General features: G+C 47.7%; 1 protein-coding gene across 1 annotated transcript in view; it reads right to left on the bottom strand.

The window, feature by feature from the left end:
- LOC135049248 (amine oxidase [flavin-containing] A-like) overlaps positions 1–22,067 on the bottom strand; it is a 261,522-nt gene that overhangs the window by 42,089 nt on the left and 197,366 nt on the right. Inside the window, exon 13 of the mRNA XM_063955623.1 lies at positions 14,571–14,682. Within this exon, the coding sequence (XP_063811693.1) occupies positions 14,571–14,682 (112 nt within the window). The remainder of the gene's footprint in view (positions 1–14,570; positions 14,683–22,067) is intronic.

Here is a 22,067-nt window from a genome sequence, read left to right as displayed (position 1 = left end):
TAGTGATATTATATATACATACATATATATATTGATTTCATCTCATTATCAATCATCCAGTCTATATTAGCAGCAGACACAGTACGTTAGTCCACGGCTGTAGCTACCTCTGTGTCGGCACTCGGCAGTCCATCCATAATTGTATACCACCTACCCGTGGTTTTTTTTTTTCGTTCTTCTGTGTACATACTACTATAGAGTATAGTAGCTTACTGTAGCAGTCTGCGGTGCTGCTGAGCTGACAGTGTCCAGCAGGTCCGTCATCAGTCATCATTACCTAATAAATATATTATCTACCTGTCCGGCTGCAGTACTAGTGATATTATATATACATACATATATATATTGATTTCATCTCATTATCAATCATCCAGTCTATATTAGCAGCAGACACAGTACGTTAGTCCACGGCTGTAGCTACCTCTGTGTCGGCACTCGGCAGTCCATCCATAAGTATACTAGTATCCATCCATCTCCATTGTTTACCTGAGGTGCCTTTTAGTTGTGCCTATTAAAATATGGAGAACAAAAATGTTGAGGTTCCAAAATTAGGGAAAGATCAAGATCCACTTCCACCTCGTGCTGAAGCTGCTGCCACTAGTCATGGCCGAGACGATGAAATGCCAGCAACGTCGTCTGCCAAGGCCGATGCCCAATGTCATAGTACAGAGCATGTCAAATCCAAAACACCAAATATCAGTAAAAAAAGGACTCCAAAACCTAAAATAAAATTGTCGGAGGAGAAGCGTAAACTTGCCAATATGCCATTTACCACACGGAGTGGCAAGGAATGGCTGAGGCCCTGGCCTATGTTCATGGCTAGTGGTTCAGCTTCACATGAGGATGGAAGCACTCAGCCTCTCGCTAGAAAACTGAAAAGACTCAAGCTGGCAAAAGCACCGCAAAGAACTGTGCGTTCTTCGAAATCCCAAATCCACAAGGAGAGTCCAATTGTGTCGGTTGCGATGCCTGACCTTCCCAACACTGGACGTGAAGAGCATGCGCCTTCCACCATTTGCACGCCCCCTGCAAGTGCTGGAAGGAGCACCCGCAGTCCAGTTCCTGATAGTCAGATTGAAGATGTCAGTGTTGAAGTACACCAGGATGAGGAGGATATGGGTGTTGCTGGCGCTGGGGAGGAAATTGACCAGGAGGATTCTGATGGTGAGGTGGTTTGTTTAAGTCAGGCACCCGGGGAGACACCTGTTGTCCGTGGGAGGAATATGGCCACTGACATGCCTGGTGAAAATACCAAAAAAATCAGCTCTTCGGTGTGGAAGTATTTCAACAGAAATGCGGACAACAGGTGTCAAGCCGTGTGTTGCCTTTGTCAAGCTGTAATAAGTAGGGGTAAGGACGTTAACCACCTCGGAACATCCTCCCTTATACGTCACCTGCAGCGCATTCATAATAAGTCAGTGACAAGTTCAAAAACTTTGGGTGACAGCGGAAGCAGTCCACTGACCAGTAAATCCCTTCCTCTTGTAACCAAGCTCACGCAAACCACCCCACCAACTCCCTCAGTGTCAATTTCCTCCTTCCCCAGGAATGCCAATAGTCCTGCAGGCCATGTCACTGGCAATTCTGACGATTCCTCTCCTGCCTGGGATTCCTCCGATGCATCCTTGCGTGTAACGCCTACTGCTGCTGGCGCTGCTGTTGTTGCTGCTGGGAGTCGATGGTCATCCCAGAGGGGAAGTCGTAAGACCACTTTTACTACTTCCACCAAGCAATTGACTGTCCAACAGTCCTTTGCGAGGAAGATGAAATATCACAGCAGTCATCCTACTGCAAAGCGGATGACTGAGGCCTTGGCATCCTGGGTGGTGAGAAACGTGGTTCCGGTATCCATCATTACTGCAGAGCCAACTAGAGACTTGTTGGAGGTACTGTGTCCCCGGTACCAAATACCATCTAGGTTCCATTTCTCTAGGCAGGCGATACCGAAAATGTACACAGACCTCAGAAAAAGAGTCACCAGTGTCCTAAAAAATGCAGCTGTACCCAATGTCCACTTAACCACGGACATGTGGACAAGTGGAGCAGGGCAGGGTCAGGACTATATGACTGTGACAGCCCACTGGGTAGATGTATGGACTCCCGCCGCAAGAACAGCAGCGGCGGCACCAGTAGCAGCATCTCGCAAACGCCAACTCTTTCCTAGGCAGGCTACGCTTTGTATCACCGCTTTCCAGAATACGCACACAGCTGAAAACCTCTTACGGCAACTGAGGAAGATCATCGCGGAATGGCTTACCCCAATTGGACTCTCCTGTGGATTTGTGGCATCGGACAACGCCAGCAATATTGTGTGTGCATTAAATATGGGCAAATTCCAGCACGTCCCATGTTTTGCACATACCTTGAATTTGGTGGTGCAGAATTATTTAAAAAACGACAGGGGCGTGCAAGAGATGCTGTCGGTGGCCAGAAGAATTGCGGGACACTTTCGGCGTACAGGCACCACGTACAGAAGACTGGAGCACCACCAAAAACTACTGAAACTGCCCTGCCATCATCTGAAGCAAGAAGTGGTAACGAGGTGGAATTCAACCCTCTATATGCTTCAGAGGTTGGAGGAGCAGCAAAAGGCCATTCAAGCCTATACAATTGAGCACGATATAGGAGGTGGAATGCACCTGTCTCAAGCGCAGTGGAGAATGATTTCAACGTTGTGCAAGGTTCTGATGCCCTTTGAACTTGCCACACGTGAAGTCAGTTCAGACACTGCCAGCCTGAGTCAGGTCATTCCCCTCATCAGGCTTTTGCAGAAGAAGCTGGAGACATTGAAGGAGGAGCTAACACGGAGCGATTCCGCTAGGCATGTGGGACTTGTGGATGGAGCCCTTAATTCGCTTAACAAGGATTCACGGGTGGTCAATCTGTTGAAATCAGAGCACTACATTTTGGCCACCGTGCTCGATCCTAGATTTAAAGCCTACCTTGGATCTCTCTTTCCGGCAGACACAAGTCTGCTGGGGTTGAAAGACCTGCTGGTGAGAAAATTGTCAAGTCAAGCGGAACGCGACCTGTCAACATCTCCTCCTTCACATTCTCCCGCAACTGGGGGTGCGAGGAAAAGGCTCAGAATTCCGAGCCCACCCGCTGGCGGTGATGCAGGGCAGTCTGGAGCGACTGCTGATGCTGACATCTGGTCCGGACTGAAGGACCTGACAACGATTACGGACATGTCGTCTACTGTCACTGCATATGATTCTCTCAACATTGAAAGAATGGTGGAGGATTATATGAGTGACCGCATCCAAGTAGGCACGTCACACAGTCCGTACTTATACTGGCAGGAAAAAGAGGCAATTTGGAGGCCCTTGCACAAACTGGCTTTATTCTACCTAAGTTGCCCTCCCACAAGTGTGTACTCCGAAAGAGTGTTTAGTGCCGCCGCTCACCTTGTCAGCAATCGGCGTACGAGGTTACATCCAGAAAATGTGGAGAAGATGATGTTCATTAAAATGAATTATAATCAATTCCTCCGTGGAGACATTGACCAGCAGCAATTGCCTCCACAAAGTACACAGGGAGCTGAGATGGTGGATTCCAGTGGGGACGAATTGATAATCTGTGAGGAGGGGGATGTACACGGTGATATATCGGAGGATGATGATGAGGTGGACATCTTGCCTCTGTAGAGCCAGTTTGTGCAAGGAGAGATTAATTGCTTCTTTTTTGGTGGGGGTCCAAACCAACCCGTCATTTCAGTCACAGTCGTGTGGCAGACCCTGTCACTGAAATGATGGGTTGGTTAAAGTGTGCATGTCCTGTTTATACAACATAAGGGTGGGTGGGAGGGCCCAAGGACAATTCCATCTTGCACCTCTTTTTTCTTTAATTTTTCTTTGCGTCATGTGCTGTTTGGGGAGGGTTTTTTGGAAGGGACATCCTGCGTGACACTGCAGTGCCACTCCTAGATGGGCCCGGTGTTTGTGTCGGCCACTAGGGTCGCTTATCTTACTCACACAGCTACCTCATTGCGCCTCTTTTTTTCTTTGCGTCATGTGCTGTTTGGGGAGGGTTTTTTGGAAGGGACATCCTGCGTGACACTGCAGTGCCACTCCTAGATGGGCCCGGTGTTTGTGTCGGCCACTAGGGTCGCTTATCTTACTCACACAGCGACCTCGGTGCAAATTTTAGGACTAAAAATAATATTGTGAGGTGTGAGGTATTCAGAATAGACTGAAAATGAGTGGAAATTATGGTTTTTGAGGTTAATAATACTTTGGGATCAAAATGACCCCCAAATTCTATGATTTAAGCTGTTTTTTAGGGTTTTTTGAAAAAAACACCCGAATCCAAAACACACCCGAATCCGACAAAAAAAATTCGGTGAGGTTTTGCCAAAACGCGGTCGAACCCAAAACACGGCCGCGGAACCGAACCCAAAACCAAAACACAAAACCCGAAAAATTTCCGGCGCTCATCTCTACTATCCACCCCTCCCCTACGTATTAAACACCCCATACCACTCTGGAAGTCATGTACCAGGGCTTCTTCATTCAGCCCAATGCCCCCTTCTACAGTTTAGCGCCATCTGTGCAGTAAAGGCGAAATTAGCAGAAATTACTGCTCCAGTTCCTACATGCTGAGCAGAAGATAGAGCACCCCCTACCTCCTGCGGGACATCAAAGCTGCCGCTGATAGCACCCCGCACCCCTACCTCTGAAGGATGGGTAGGGGGCCCAGCGCATTGCTGTGCCCAGGGGCCTACACTACTGTTAAGACGGCCCTGGCTGGCGATGTGGGATGGCAGTTGGTGTGGCTCCCCTCTTTGAATTTTGGACTATGCTGCAGCTCTATCTAACATCACAAAAAGTGATGCCTTCTGAAAGTGGTGACCATGGCCCCGAAAATACTATATGCGGTTTAGGAGGAACACATGCATACCATACTTACCGACACTCCTGTTTTCTCGGCCAGTGTCCCGCTACCCCGGAGAGCCCTCCCAATCCCCCGGAATTCACCCAGCCATGTCTGAAATCCGTATCGAGCATTGGTGACTCTGGGCACGACGGGGGCGGAGCTTGATGCCCATGCAGTAAGGCAGTGTAACTACACAGCAGGGTCTACAGTAACCTGTGCAGGCATGGTGATGGAGACAAAACATTACTTTGTGTGGCGGCAGGCTGGCAGCAGCAGCGGATCACTCCCCCTGCCTGCCCTCCCCCTCCCCGCACATCGGGACTGGAGCAGCTGTTAGTTGGTAGTGATGGGGGATCTGGTGTGTCGCGGAGCGCTCTAGTGGAATGAGTGAAGCACCTGGGAGTCCGGAGGAGAGGCAGGAGAAGAGGTAGGAGTGTCTGTGTTTGTGTGTGTGACCTGTGTCAGTAGTCTGCCACCACTGTGTGTGTACTCTGCCACCACTGACCACTGTACTGTATGTGTGTGCGTCTGTGTGTAGTCTACCACCACTGGCCACTGTACTGTATGTGTGTGCGTCTGTGTGTAGTCTACCACCACTGACCACTGTACTGTATGTGTGTGCGTCTGTGTGTAGTCTACCACCACTGGCCACAGTACTGTATGTGTGTGTGTGTGTGTGTGTGTGTGTGTGTGTAGTCTGCCACCACTGACCACTGTATGTGTGTAGTCTGCCACCACTGACCCCTGTGTGTGTGTGTGTGTGTGTGTGTGTGTGTGTGTGTAGTCTGCCACCACTGACCCCTGTATGTATGTATCAGTGGCGTAACTAGAAATTTTTCTCCACCAAGCCAAAACATTCTCTGGCGCCGCCCCCATCCCCCCCATGATTGCCACTAGCAAAGTGATTAATCTGCGTGCGCCGCAAAAGGGGCATGGCCTTGCTGAAATGGGCGTGGCTTTGCATAAAGGGGTGTGGCATTGCAGGAAAAGACTACCTTATACCCCAGTTTTGCAACCTGCACGCCCAGCCGTTGGCCACCACAGGAAAAAAAAGTAATCCTGATTCATGCCCCTTACATTATTTGTCATTTTTCCTCCTTATAGTAATGCCCAGTATACATTATGCCACATACTGCAATGGCCCTTAGACATTATGCCACACACAATAATGCCCATGACACAATATGCCACACACCATAATGCCCCGACACATTATGCCACACACCGTAATGCCTGTGACACATTATGACACGCATCGCAATGCCCGTTATACATTATGCTACACACTGCAATGCCCCTGATACATTATGTCACACACTGTAATGCCCCTGACACATTATGCCACCCACTGTAATGCCTGTGACACATTATACACGTATCGCAATGCCTGTTATACATTATGTTACACACTGCAATGCCCCTGATACATTATAGAACATACAATGCCTGTGACACATTATGACAAACACCGCAATGTCCTTGATACATTATGCCACACACTGCAATGACCCTGAGACATTATACCACATACCACAATGCCCGTGATATAGTATACCACACACCGTAATGCCTGTGACACATACCGCAATGCCCGTTATACCCTATGCCACACACCGCAATGCCAATTATATATTATGCCACACACTGCAATGCCTCTGAGACATTAAACCACATACCACAATGCCCGTGATATAGTATGCCACACACCGTAATGCCTGTGACACATTATGACACACACCGCAATGTCCGTGATACATTATGCAACACACTGCAATGTCCATTACACATTAAGCCCTACAGTAAAACTTCTAATTACTGTTAAATTACCTGCTCGTTGCCAGGGGTTTCATGCTCTTGGTTCCATGCACGGTGCCAGGAGTTTTCATGCTCAGGGTGTCATGCTCGTTGCCAGGGGTTTCATGCGGTAGGTGTTATGCTTGTTGACATAGGTATCATGTGCTGGGTTTCAAGCTTGTTGCCAGGGGGTAATATTCGTTGCCAGGGCTTTCATGCGCTGGGTATCATGCTCGTTGCTAGTGGGTAATGCTTGTTGCCAGGGATTTCATGAGCTGGATGTTGTGCTTGTAACCAGGGGGTAATGCTTGTTGCTAGGGCTGTGCTCCCAGTGCCACATATGCCTCCAGTGCCATATATTCCCCCACAGTGCCAGATACACATATGCCCCCAGTGCCAGCTACACACATACCCCCAGTGCCAACTACACATATATCCCCAGTGCCAAATATGCCCCCCCAGTACCAGGTACACATATACCCATTGGTGTGCGCAGGGGGGTGCCTGGTGCGCACAGGCACCCCCTAATGTCTGGCACCCCGATCTCACATGCCTGATGCAGCGATCGCCGAGCAGGCTGATTACTGTCCCCTCTGCACTGCACCCTGTCAGGACTGTATTACTGACCGGACGCCTGGGTTAATCAAGGGTGCCACTTCCACTGGCTTTCAAACTCCTGGCTCCACCTCCATGTACAAAAACAGCATGATGTGACGTGATTACGTCATGCTGCTCGCACGGCCACCTGTCACACCCGCCACATACACACCTCCCTCCTTGTATGCTATGCCAACGCCAGCCACAGATGAGGATCAGCATGCAGCCAGCATTCATCTTAGGAAGACAAATTCAATACTGGCAGGCGATCGACAGCAGCTTTGACACGTCTCTTGTTTTTCCAGGCGCAGCAGTACTAGTCTGCGACTGTCAGTGTCAGTGAGTGACTGACTTGTAAGTAAGCTGCTGCAGCTTGCAGGGGAAAGAGAGGGGCAGCCAGACCAGGCTGAGGAGGAGCAGTGTAATTGCAGTGAGTGCCATCAGGGGTGTTTGTTTGGTGCACACCACAACAACTGACAATGTATCTGCTTTATTAGGATTGGTACAAGGGTGGATATTTTATATTGTGTTGACCGTCAATAGATGGTGCTAGACACACCCAAAAGGCGGTGTTAGACACACCCCTCCGGCGGTGCACCCCCTAATAAAATGTGCTGCGCACGCCTGTGCATATACCCCCAGTGCCAAATATGCCCCCCCAGTGCCAGGTACACATATACCCCCAGTGCCAAATATGCCCCACCCCCATTGCCAGGAACACATATACCCCAGTGGCAAATATGCCCCCCCCCTCAGTGTCAGGTACATATATACCCCCCAGTGCCAAATATGCCCCCCAGCGCCAAATATGCCCCCACAGTGCCAGATACACACCCTCCTGGGTCCCCGGTCTCCTCCGCTGCTGTGAGTTTTAGGAAGGACACAGAGGGCACAGTGCGCGCCTCCCCTGTGTGTCCCTCCTGTGTCTCCAGCGGCAGCGGCGTGTCTGTCAAATGAACTGCCGGTTCATGAGCCAATCAGAGCTCATATACCGGCAGTTCATTTAACAGACACACCGCTACCGCTGGAGACCCAGGAGGGACACACAGGAGAGGCGCGCACTGTGCCCTCCGTGTCCTTCCCAAAACAGCAGTAATCGTCGGCGGCGCCCCCACAGCCCTGCGCCTCCAAGCAACTGCAGTGGCTGTGGGCCCCTAGTTACGCCACTGGTATGTATGTATGTATGTATGTATGTGTGTGTAGTCTGCCACCACTGACCCCTGTATGTATGTATGTCTGTGTGTAGTCTGCTACCACTGACCCCTGTATGTATGCATGTGTGTGTGTGTAGTCTGCCACTACTGACCCCTGTATGTATGCGTGTGTGTAGTCTGCCACCACTGACCCCTGTATGTGTGTTAAGTCTGCCACCACTGGTCTGTGTGTGTGTGTAATTTACTCTGAGACTTTTTTTTTTAACATATTTATACTGTTTGCGCAGAATTTGGCTGGACAATATGTGAATTAATTAATATTGGTAAATAGGTACCAGAGCAATAAGTAGAGGTTGTGCCAGCATCGCCCGGCAAACAGCAAATATGCAGTGACGGCACAGAACCACCAGCAGCACCCACACAGCCACGCTGCCACCGCCGCACTAGCCTGGCTACTTGTCACATAGGTAGCCGGTCAGTGCTGCAGCTTCCCGTCCCTCCCAGCTTGTCCGCAGGGTCTGAAGAACACACAGCCACGTGTAAAAGGGCCAGCTGGTGGAAGCTGCTTCTCCAGAGCCAAGCATAAATATAACACACACACGCATAAAAGGGGCTCTACCTGGCGCAATGTGTAAAAGGGTCTCTGCCTGGCATAATATGTAAATGGGGGCTCTACCTGGAGTAATGCGTAAAAGGGGCTCTACCTGGAATAATGTGTTAAAGGGGCTTTACCTGGCGTGTGTGTATTAGCTGACACTGTCCCGTGTCAATCGCATATATAATGGGTGAATTATAAGCGCTGCACACGGGCCCCTGATTCAAGAGGGGGCACACGCTGCACCCAGTGTTTGAATACTTACCCCTCCGGAGTCCCTCGCCGAAGTCAGTAGCACTACAGAATCACTGTAAAAATGGTGCAGCGGCCATTTTCCCGGTGATCTGCGCATGCGCAGTAGAGTCGGAGCCCTCTAGTGCTCAGACTCTCCAGCGCTGCCGGCAGAGAGGAGGGAGCCGGAACGGAGGAGCATATGAGCCTCCTCTTCTCTTAATGCGCCCCTGCTCTGTGTGTGTATATGTAAACCGGCACTAACTCCTGTGTGTGTAGAGTGGCATTAACACCTGTGTGCCACTGCAGGACAGCCCCCTGTAGTAGGCACGCCCATAGGTGGAGCTAGACATGTCCTTAAGGTGGAGCATGACATACCCCCTCAGCAGTGTGCCGCAAGAATTCCCATACCGTATAGAATCTCCCTGAAACTGGTTTCCAAAAGTAGGCAAGTATGATGCATACCCTCCAACATTTTACACATGAAAACAGGTACAAATTAGGAAAGGGTACGTGGCCACGGGTAAAAGGGGCGTGGACACGCCCCCTTTCCAATACTTTCAATATTACTTTGGAGAGGCAAAAATCGGTACAAAGCCCTTTTTGGCAGATACAGACCATAAAAAAAGGCACTGTACCTTCCAAAAATGTACAGTTGGAGTATGCACACCTGGGTATCTGTATTTATGTAGAATACCCATTCAGTGTCGATCGGTGGTAGCACTGTACTCTGTATGCATAATAATTAGTTCTGTGGCTCACTGACAACTACCCTTTCATTGTACCATAGGCCCAGACACACCACAGACAATAGAGAGTGGAGATTACTTGCTGATAATGTGAATACATTTGTGACAATCATACATTAGCTTTCATCATGAAAGTCAGAGCAGGGTGGTAAAATATGTTGCTGGAATAATGGGTTGGACTAGTTTCGCCTTTTCTGGAAGGAGGAAGATTTTCTTTGGGAATTACAGCTGCTTCTTTTCACTTTTAAAGTTGGCAACACTGCAGTCATGTATTTTAAAAGGATGAACACCCACAAGTAACATCCAGGCGAGCCCCTGTAACTCAGCATACTATCTTGCCATCAAGGATTTCTCTGCTATTACTGTATATAACAAGTCACTGCCCAGCCAATGCAGTTTGCACTCAGCAAACACTGAGAACTGCACAAGTGGGGGGTCATTCCGACCCGATCGCTCGCTGCAGTTTGTCGCAGCGGTCGGGTCGAACTGCACATGCGCCGGCAGTTGTCGGTGCCCAGCGATCGCCTCTGAGACAGAGGCGGTCGTTGGGCGGGAGGGGGCTAAATGGCGGCGTTAAGCCGCCATTTAGTAGGCGCGGTGCGCCAACGCAGGCGTGGCCGGACCGTTGGGGGGGGCGTGGCGGCTGTGTGACGTCTCACGCAGCCGTTGCGGCCAGTGGCAGCGACACACAACTCCCGGGCAGCCGCAGGAGCTGCGCTGGCCGGGAATTACTCCACAGATACAAAGACATCGCCTCTGTGCGATGCTTTTGTATTTGTGCGGGGGGGGGGGGGGTAAGGAGCGGCGGCAGTGACATGCGGGGCAGGCTAGCCCTGTGCTGGGCGTCCCCCCGCATGTCTGAGTTTACCGATCAACTCGGAATGACCCCCGTGGTGTTAACTTAAGGGGCATAAAACACAAGAAGATAAGAAGATTTTGCCTTAATAAAGATAGAGATTTCCCCTGAAATGTCCCCAGCTGCAGAATGAAAGAGTACTAGCTTACATTTGTATATGTGATCAATTTACTGGACATAACAAGACTGGAATATTATTCACACAGATTTGATTATTTTTTTTCCCATGCGAATTTCAACAGATTCTTCTGTTTTAAGGCAGAAACCTGAACCTGCACAGGCTGTGTCAGTGATGATTGATGGTGGCAGAATTTCACTTGTGTTGTTCTAAAACTTTTTTCACAACAAGCAATCCTGAGAGCAAACTGCGTGACAACTCAATATGGCCCTCATTCCGAGTTGTTAGCTCGCTAGCTGCTTTTAGCAGCATTGCACACGCTAGGCCGCTGCCCTCTGGGAGTGTATCTTATGTTAGCAGAATAGCGAACGAAAGATTAGCAGAATAATTCCCTGCAGTTTCTGAGCAGCTCCAGACCTACTCACAGATTGCGATCACCTCAGTCCGTTTAGTTCCTGGTTTGACGTCACAAACACGCCCTGCGTTCGGCCAGCCACTCCCCCGTTTCTCCAGACACTCCCGCGTTTTTCCCTGACACGCCTGCGCTTTTTAGCACACTCCCGGAAAATGCTCAGTTACCTCCAAGAAACGCCCCTTTCCTGTCAATCATTCACCGATCAGCAGTGTGACTGAAAAGCGCCGCAGAATCCACAGCAAAACTGGTAAGTTTTTAGTTAAATAACTAAGCGCATGCGCCCTGCGTGCCTTGCGCATGCGCAATTTGCAACAAATCGCAGCATAGCGAAAATCGGCAACGAGCGAACAACTCGGAATGACCACCTATATGCGAATGCACACGACACAAAGCTTTTATATATTACTCAAATATCACTTTTTAAAGGCACAAGTAGCCCAGTCTTACTGCTGCTTTAGCATACTGTACAAGTTTGCAGTTGTGCTTTTGAAATGTTTATAGGAGTTTAGACTGTAATCCTTCATGCTGGGTATAGCACTCTTTCCTCATTCTCTCCTCTTAGCACCATCCTTGTCACCAGTACACCTGTAATCCTCCGGAACCCTTTTCCCATTCCTGCTAACATTTCACAAAGGGTGAGCAAGACCTCTGCGTGGCGAAGCCCGCATCTGCGGGTGAAAAAGGGGCATGCCTATGTGAAAGAGGGCGTGGCTTGGTGGGAGTGATGCGATCGCAAGCCACGCCCCCCGTTTTCGTCTGTGAGCTGCTGGCATGACCCCTCTCCCTCTGTCTCCCGTGAATAGACGCTGTGAGCAGTGAGTGACAGAGCCTCCCAACTGCCCCCCCCCCACCCCCCAGTCCATCACGGGACACTGCGTCCCGCCCTCAAAAAACTGGACTGTTCCGCGAAAATCGGGACAGTTGGGAGGTATGCTTTTTCCCCACCGGATGCACTGATCCTATCTGACCACTCAGTTAATGGACACAGGATCACTGAGTGATTTACTTTCTACGGCCCCTTGTATGACCCATTAATGCTTCTACAAGCCATAGCGAGTCGCTCTACCATACCACCCTCTACTTCCCCCTTATCTTTGCTATTATTACTATGCTTATATTTATCCTATGTATTTATGGTTGTTTATAACTGTATGGTGCTGTGGAAAAAGATAATAAGAATGATAACTGTCACAATCACATCGCTTAAGACCATTGGGTCAAAAGAAACTGTTGTACCAAATTAATGCTCCAAGCCAAACAGGGTGATACAAGATCGCATATGAGGCTATCACATGATAGTAACATCCAATCGTGTGTTGAACTTTGCAGCCAGAATCACACTCCTTTTCTTGTTCCAAGCCAATGGTATTACATGATGGTATCATTTGGGGGAAGTCCAACACCTTTACCCACTAAACTAATTAATATTTTTTTTTAAAAACGCTCAGAAATTGTCTAGGTTTCTTATGATTGAATTAGGTTAAGAATATTTAAATAAAGATTGTCCATAACAATTTTCTTTAAAAAAAAAACCCCAAAACCAACATAATTTTAAAACAAAAAACAAAAAAACATTGGTGCAAACATCGAGACTATTGGTGATCGGAACATCACGACCATCGATGATCAGAAATTTGAGACCATCACAACTTCCATTTCCAGGCATCAGATCCTCTCAGCAGCCCCCGGAACACCCCTGGAAGGTGAGGGGCTGTTTTTTTTTTTACATTTCCCCAGCGGCTGCTAATGTCTGTAGCCGCTGGGTGGGGGGTGTTGCCGTACTGAATGATCAGCAGCACGCAGGCATTGGTGGGGTGGGAACCAGGAAGCAGAGGGACCAGAAGTCCCTCTGAGAGCAGCAATTGCAGGAAGCTTCACTTCCTGCTGCTGCACAGTGAGCTTTCTGACTGGTTTGAATCAGTTGAGACCATGTCAGACAAGTGATTAAGAAATAAAAAGTAGGTAATGAAGTTTGAGATAGGGATGGCCATTGGTGGGTTACCCATCGATGGTTGCTATCGATGGTACCGTTGATGGGTAACCTAGATGGTGTTAAATCATCTGCAAGGGAAACATCGATCGTTTCACCCACCGATGGTCACCCCTGCTGTACAATTCAGTAGGCTGTGGGCCAATGAGAGCTCAGGGGCAGAGCTTTGCAGGAGTGTAGTGTGGAGCTGCACTTTGTAAAAAAAAAAATATATATATATATTTGTTGCTTGTGCATCATCGATGGTGGGAAACAATCTGGGTCCCATTGATGGCAGAATTATTAAAAAATGGTTATATACCATCGATGTTTTGAATCAACGATGGCCATCCCTAGTTTGGGAGCTTTAACATTCACTTAACATGGATAGAATAGAAAAAACATTAAGGTTGTAAAACATTTATTGACTTTTGTTTTGGAAAGGGCAGAAGATAAATTATAAGGTTTACAGCTAGTAGGCCAGATGGAAGAAACAGCAGGTAGATATATGCTGGGAATGTGTTACTTAGAGAAGTGCAGAAAGATTAATGGCAATGTTACCATGAAGGAAGAGATGACATACAAGAGAAATGAAAGTATGGGGCAGTCTGAGGAAATGTCACCTCTAAAAATGAATGTAAATCAGTAAACATATTATCATGATAAAAAAGTACCAGTAGGGAGATATTGTAAATATAACATGAACAGGATAGGATTAGTGAGATAGGATTAGTGGCAGTATAATAGTGAGGAAAAATGTGTAATTTCAATGCAGTGTGTAGAAGCAAATAAGAATATGCAATCAATATATGTGTCAAGGTATGACGTCTGGTTGGAGTTAACACGCTGAGCTACTGTATCACAGGGAAATTACAGGCAAAATGTCTGTGGCTACTTCCACCGCTAGGGGGCTCTATGGCATAAAAGTAATGTTAGAAGTACTGGGAAGAATTCTAGTAACATGTTAAGCTGTAAAGAAATACATAATTGATTTTACCCACATTGTGATAATAGCATTCAGAAAACTAGAATATATTATCTCTGGAAATGATTATTCTTGGTAACCTTTCTGTATGCCACCATAATGTTTCATGAGTTCATAATTACAGTCATGTACTGTAAGTATTTTACAGTGAAACTGGAAATAATTGTATTTACAAGTATTTGGTACTAAATTCTATGCACATTGACTATTATAGCAGAGCATTAGTTTGTACCTCTCTGGCTGCTCTCTCACCAGCCTGCACTGCACCTTCCATATAGCCACTCCACTGTGTTGCAGTTTCCGTGCCAGCAAAGTAAAGCTTCCCAACAGGCTGTCGAATGACACTTTAGGGACAAGTTTAAAAGTAGTTATTAAGTATGTAAAGCATATATTTTATTTTAATAAAATTACAAATAGAAAACATATAAAGTATACCTATGGTTGAGACTAACAAAAAGCAATACTTGCTAATAGACTTATAAATATGTAATATAAAGCCTAATTAAAAAGGAATTACGTATTCAGTGTAAGGTAAACTAGCTCCAAATGTGTGTATGAGCAGCTTTGTCACTAGAGCGGTTTAGTACTTTAGAATGTAAGCTCTCACGAGTAGGGCCTCTTCCCTCATGTGCTAATCCTTTTCTTACTTTAATAATCCTCAACTGCTCAAATCCTGTAGTTTTTTGGACACTTGGAAACTTATCTCTATGTCGTCTACTGATGTAGTTATGCTTAGTTACTCTGTTCTTGTCCTATTGTCTACAACTGTAAGTCACTGTATTCCTGTTTTGATTATGTGCATATGTACTCTGTAATTGGGCGCTGCAGAACTCTTGTGGCGCCATATAAATAAAGGATAATAATAATAATAGGATTTTATATACCTACCGGTAAATCCTTTTCTCGTAGTCCATAGAGGATGCTGGGGTCCAATTTAGTACCATGGGGTATAAACGGGTCCACTAGGAGCCACTGGCACTTTAAGAGTTTAATAGTGTGGGTATGCCCCTCCTACCAGACTCAGTCTAGAAACTGTGCCCGAGGAGACGGACATACTTCGAGAGAAGGAAATACACAGATAGTGGTGAGATTCATACCCGCTCACACATAACAAAAGGAAAGCCAAGCTAACCAACGTGAAATGATTCAGCAACGGCTGAACCAACAATACTTAACCAAGTAACAATGGAAGAAATCGAAGCACTGGGCGGGCGCCCAGCATCCTCTACGTACTACGAGAAAAGGATTTACTGGTAGGTACAGTATATAAAATCCTATTTTCTCTGGGGTCCAATTTAATACCATGGGGATGTACCGAAGCTCCCGGTATGGGAGGGAGAGTGCTGAGGTTCCTGCAGAACAGATTGACCAAACTTTAGGTCCTCAGAGGCCAAAGTATCGAACTTGTAGAACTTAGCAAACGCTTGCGACCCTGACCAAGTAGCTGCTCGGCAAAGCTGAAGAGCCGAGACCCCCCGGGCAGTCGCTTAGGAAGAACCCACTGTACAGGTAGAGTGAGCCTGAACAGATTTTGGAGTCGCCAATCCTGCCGTAGAATAGGCATGCTGGATAGTAAGTCTGATCCAGCAAGAAATCGTCTGCTAAGAAGCAGGACACCCAACCTTGTTGGGATCATAAAGGACAAACAATGCGCCTGACTTCCTGTGACGAGAGGTTCTCTTCACCAGTGGCGTAACTAGAAATTTTTCTCCCCCAAGCCAAAAAATTCTTTGGCGCCCCCCCCCCCCCCATACCCCCCATAATTAGCACTAGTAAAGGGACAAATATGCGCGCGCCCGCCAAAAAGGGTGTGTGGCTTCATTGAAATGGGCGTGGCTTCACGTAAAGGGGCATGGCATTGCAGGAAAAGACTACCTTATACCCCAGTTTTGCAACCTGCACGCCCAGACGTTAGCCACCACAGGAAAGAAAAATAATCCTGATTCATGCCCCTTACATTATTTGTCATTTTTCCTCCTTATAGTAATGCCCAGTATACATTATTCCACATACTGCAATGGCCTTAGCCATTATGCCACACACAATAATGCACATGACACAATATGCACACACTGTAATGCCCCCGACACATTATGCTACACACCGCAATGCCTGTGACACATTATGACAGGAATCGCAATGCCCGTTATACATTATGCTACACACTGCAATGCCCCTGATACATTATAGCACATACAATGTCTGTGACACAGTATGACACACACCACAATGATCCTGAGACATTATACCACAATGCCCGTGATATAGTATACAACACACCGTAATGCCTGATACATTATGACACACACCGCAATGTCCGTGATACATTATGCCACACACCGTAATGCCCATTACACATTAAGTTCTACAGTAAGGCTTCTAATTACTTTTAAATTACCTGCTCGTTGCCAGGGGTTTCATGCTCTTGGTTCCATGCACGGTGCCAGGGGTTTTCATGCTCAGGGTGTCATGCTCGTTGCCAGGGGTTTCATGCACTGGGTGTCATGCTCGTTGCCAGCGGTTTCATGCTCTTGGTTCCATGCACGGTGCCAGGGGTTTTCATGCTCAGGGTGTCATGCTCGTTGCCAGGGGTTTCATGCACTGGGTGCCATGCTCGTTGCCAGGGGTTTCATGCACTGGGTATCATGCTCGTTGCCATGGGTTTCATGCACTGGGTGTCATGCTCGTTGCCAGGGGTTTCATGCACTGGGTGTCATGCTCGTTGCTAGGGGGTAGTGCTTGTTGCTAGCGCCGTGCTCCCAGTGCCACATATGCCCCCAGTGCCAGATATTCCCCCACAGTGCCAGGTATATGCTCCCAGTGCCAGATATTCCCCCACAGTGCCAGGTACATGCCCCCAGTACCAAATATACCCCCCCCCCAGTGCCACATATGCCCCCTCAGTGCCTGCTCCCCCCAGTGCCAAATATTCCCCCACAGTGCCACATATGCCCCCTCAGTGCCTGCTCCCACCAGTGCCAGATATTCCCCCACAGTGCCAGGTATATGCCCCCAGTGCCAGATATTCCCCCACAGTGCCAGGTATATGCCCCCAGTGCCAGATATTCCCCCACAGTGCCTGCTCTCCCACCCCGCCCGCTCCTTTGTGTTCGGGGACGCGGAGCGCGGAGCGCACAGCGCGCGCCTATCCAGTGTCCCTCCTGGCTCTCCGGCCACTCTAATAAAGGAAGTGCCGGTTCGTGAGCCAATCAGAGCTCACGAACGGCACTTCCTTTATTAGACCGGCCGGAGAGCCAGGAGGGACACTGGAGAGGCGCGCGCTGTGCGCTCCGTGTCCCTCCTTACAGCAGCGGAGGGAAGGAGACCGCAGATTGACATGCGGACGCTCGTCCGCATGTCAATCTGTGCAAAGTCAGTGGCGCCCCCGCAGCCCCTCGCCCCCAAGCCACCGCGAGGACTGCGGGGGCAGTAGTTACGCCACTGCTCTTCACATATAATTTCAAAGCCCGTACAATATCCAAGGACTTTGAGGTAATCGAGGTATCAGTAACCACTGGCACCACAATAGGTTGGTTGATATGAAAAGCCGACACAACATTTGGAAGAAATTGCTGACGCGTTCGAAGCTCAGCTCTATCCTCATGGAAAATCAAGTAAGGGCTCATGTGTGACAATGCCCCCAATTCTGACACACGTCTTGCAGATGTCAATGCCAACAGTGTGACTGCCTTCCAAGTAAAAAAACTTTACGTCTACCTCCTGTAAAGGCTCAAACCAATCCGATTGCAGGAACTGCAACACCACATTAAGATCCCAAGGTGCCGTAGGAGGCACAAAGGGTGGTTGGATGTGCAGAACTCCTTTCAAGAATGTCTGAACCTCAGGGAGAGCAGCCAATTGTTTCTGGAAGAAAATGGACAAGGCGGAAATCTGGACCTTTATGGAGCCCAAGCATAGGCCCACATCCACACCCGCTTGCAGAAAGAGGAGAAAACATCCTAGTTGAAACTCCACCATTGACACGTCTTGGATTCACACCAAGACACATACTTCTTCCAAATCCGATGGTAATGCTTAGACGTTACTTCCTTCCTAGCTTGGATCAGAGTAGGAATGACCTTGTTTGGAATGCCCTTCCGAGCTAAGATCTGGCATTCAACCTCCATGCCGTCAAACGTAGACGCGGTAAGTCTTGATAGGCGAACGGCCCCTGTTGTGGAAGGTCCTCGTGAAGAGGAAGAGGCCTCGGATCCTCGAGCAGTAATTCTAGAAGATCCGTGTACCAAGCTCGTCTTGGCCAGTCCGGAGCGATGAGGATCGCCTGAACTCCTGTTCGCTTTATTAGTTTGAGAATCTTTGGCATGAGCGGAAGTGGAGGGAATACATACACTGACCAGAACACCCATGGAGTTACCAGTGCATCCACCGCCACTGCTTGTGGGTTTCGTGACCTGGAACAGTACCGCCGAAGCTTCTTGGTGAGGCAAATGGCCATCATGTCTATTTGAGGTACGCCCCATTGGCTTGTAACCTCTGCAAATACCTCCGGATGGAGGGCCCATTCTCCTGGATGGAGATCGTGTCTGCTGAGGAAGACCGCTTCCCAGTTGTCCACTCCCAGAATGAACATCGCCGACAATGCCACCGCATGTCTTTCCACCCAGAGGAGGATTCTTGTTACTTCTTACAATGCTAGTTTGTTTCCGCACCAATAGTTATTATTAGGAATTTATACAAAAAAAAAAAGTAATAAACCAACTAAATATATTCAAAAAGCTTAATTGCCAAAGATATTGGGTTGGTGGTGCACCAGGGTACAGTAGTATCCTACTGATAATCACGAATTAGAGAACAAGAAAGAAAGACCCTGTGTTGGCGCACTTGTTTGGATGAAGATAACTAGTAAAATCTAACTTTTAATGAAATACATTAAAACCTTTATAATATTCAAAAAACTTTTTGTCCACTCTACCAACATATACCAAGTGAACAATTATATATGAACCAATTTATTATATATATATATATATATATATATATATATATATATATATAGTTTTTCAAAAAAATCTCAGGCAAACAATGGCCTAATATGCAGCAGGATACCAACTTACCCTGTATTGGGAAATTAGCATATGGATTACCATATATCTCAAATTCAATTAAGAAAAAATTCTAGAGTACCGTGCTGACCAACAGGTTATATTGTATAGGAACAAATAGTAAGAATTTACACTAATGTCCCAATATCCGTGGTTAGAAGAATCCAATTCTGAATCCCGAACCTGCGGTCCTCTAGTAGGTGAGAAGTTTGGAGCCACTGGAGGAGTGAAATTCTGGCTTTCGGCGACAGGCATATCTGCTGTTGCATGTGAAGATGTGATCCCGACTACTTGTCCAGGAGATCCAGCTGGAAGAACCGTGCATGGAATCTTCCATACTGGAGAGCCTCGTAGGAGGCTACCATCTTCCCCAGAAGGTGAATGCACTGATGAACCGATACCCGAACCAGCCTCAAGACATCCCAGACCATTGATTGGATCGCCAACACTTTCTCCATTGGTAGAAACACCCTCTGCACTTTTGTGTCGAGTATCATCCCCAGGAAGGGCAGTCTCCTTGTCTGTTCCAAATGTGACTGGAAGGTTCAGGATCCACCCATGAGCTTGGAGTAGTTGAATTGAGAGAGCAATACTCTGCAACAGCCTCTCCCTGGAAGACGCCTTTATCAGTAGATCGTCCAGTTATGGAATTATGTTCACACCCTGCTTGCGGAGGAGGAACATCATCTCTGCCATGACCTTGGTAAGCACCCTCGATGCAGTGGAGAGACCAAATGGCAATGTCTGAAACTGATAGTGACAGTCCTGTAGTGCAAACCTTAGATAGGCCTGGTGAGGCGGCCATATCGGAATGAGAAGGTACACATCCCTGATTTCCAGGGATACCAGGAATTCCCCCTCCAGACCTGAAACCACCACTCTCAGAGAATCCATCTTGTACTTGAATACTTGCAAGAATGGGTTCAAGGACTTTAGGTTCAATATTGGCCTTACCAAACCGTCCGGTTTCGGTACCACAAACAGGTTTGAATAATAACCACTGTTTCTTAGATGAGGTGCAACTGGAACAATGACATTTGTTTGTACCAATTTGTGAATGGGTTCCTGTAGGATAGCACTTTCTGTCAGCGAAGCTGGTAAGCCTGATTTGAAGAATCTGTGAGGTGGGAGTTCCTGAAACTCCAGTCTGTAGCCCTGGGTAACAATATCTTTCACCCAGTGGTCTAGGCATGATGACGCCCAGACGTAACTGAAATCTTTTAGTCTCGCTCCCACCTGACCGATCCCTAGGCTAGGAGGTCCACCGTCATGCTAAAGACTTGGAGGAAGCAGAACCTGGTTTCAGTTTCTGGGAACCTGTTGGTGCAGGTTTTCTGGGTTTTCCCCTCCTCTAAAGAAGGTTGTGGGGCCCTTGGATTTTTTACATTTTGCGGTCCGAAAGGACTGCAGTGTAGACGTTGGATAAGATTTCCGAGCCGGTTCAGAAGCGGAGGGAAGAAAGGTCGACTTACCCGCAGTTGCCATATATATCCACACATCCAGTGCTTCCCCAAACAGGGCCTGACCTGTGAAGGGTAAATACTCCACGCTCTTCTTGGATTCCGCATCCGCAGTCCATTGGCGTAGTCAGAGTCCTCTGCATGCCGAGACTGCCATGGAAGTAGCCCTCGCATTAAGCAGGCCAATGTCCTTCATGGCTTCCACCATGAAACCTGCCAAATCCTGTATGTGATGTAAAAACAAGTCAATGTCGCTAATATCCATTGTATCTAATTCCTCTAGTAATGTGCCTGACCACTTTACTATGGCTTTAGAAATCCACGCACAAGCAATAGTGGGCCTTAAGGCCACGCCTGTAGCAGTGTATAGTGATTTGAGCGTAGTCTCAGTCTTGCGGTCAGCCGGCTCCTTTAAGGTGGTTCAACCGGGGACAGGCAAAACCACCTTTATTGACAACCTAGATACAGAAGCGTTGACTATAGGTGGATTTTCCCACTTTTTCCTGTCCTCTTCCAGGAAAGGAAAAGCAATGAGAATTCTTTTAGGAATTTTGAATTTTTTCTCTTGGTTTTCCCAGGATTCCTCTTCCTGCTCAGTTACCTTTTCAGTAATGTGCAAAACATCCCTAATTGCTTCAATCATTAGTTGCACCCTCTTAGCAAGGGATGAATCCCCCCGTGTATATCCTCATCACCGTCCCCTGTATCAGAGTCGGTATCAGTGTCAGCTTGCATTATCTGGGCAAGTGTACGCTTTTTAGGGTATGTAGATGGGTCTTTTGATGAAGTAGTGGGGGTCGAATATTGTAAACCCTCCTCAGATTTCCTCAAAAACTGTGTCTCTTTCTCATTTTGTGACATCCTGGTACAAATCTAGGATATCATTCCCCTTAAAGAATCCACCCATGCAGGTTCGGATTTGGAAGGCTGAGAAAGCATATTGCAGTCCTGAGTACATGGAATAGACTCCTCAGGAGAAGATAAACACTCTGCAGCACAGGACACAGAGTACTTAGACATGGTAATGTGGAATATACACACTTACACACACACAGGAAAATGTCAGACACAATTTCCCCCAGAGTACCTTCAGAGACTGACAGAGTATAAGGAGGCAGCCACACAGCTCCTCTGTAAGCAATTACTATGATAAAAGCCTGGCGCTGACTAACTATCCTTAATGGGGTAGTCAGTCCTAATATAACA

Source organism: Pseudophryne corroboree, chromosome 2, assembly GCF_028390025.1.
Source record: "Pseudophryne corroboree isolate aPseCor3 chromosome 2, aPseCor3.hap2, whole genome shotgun sequence".
NCBI classification, from domain to species: domain Eukaryota; kingdom Metazoa; phylum Chordata; class Amphibia; order Anura; family Myobatrachidae; genus Pseudophryne; species Pseudophryne corroboree.
Note: the sequence above shows the minus strand (reverse complement) of the source record. Positions and strands in the feature narration are given on the sequence as shown.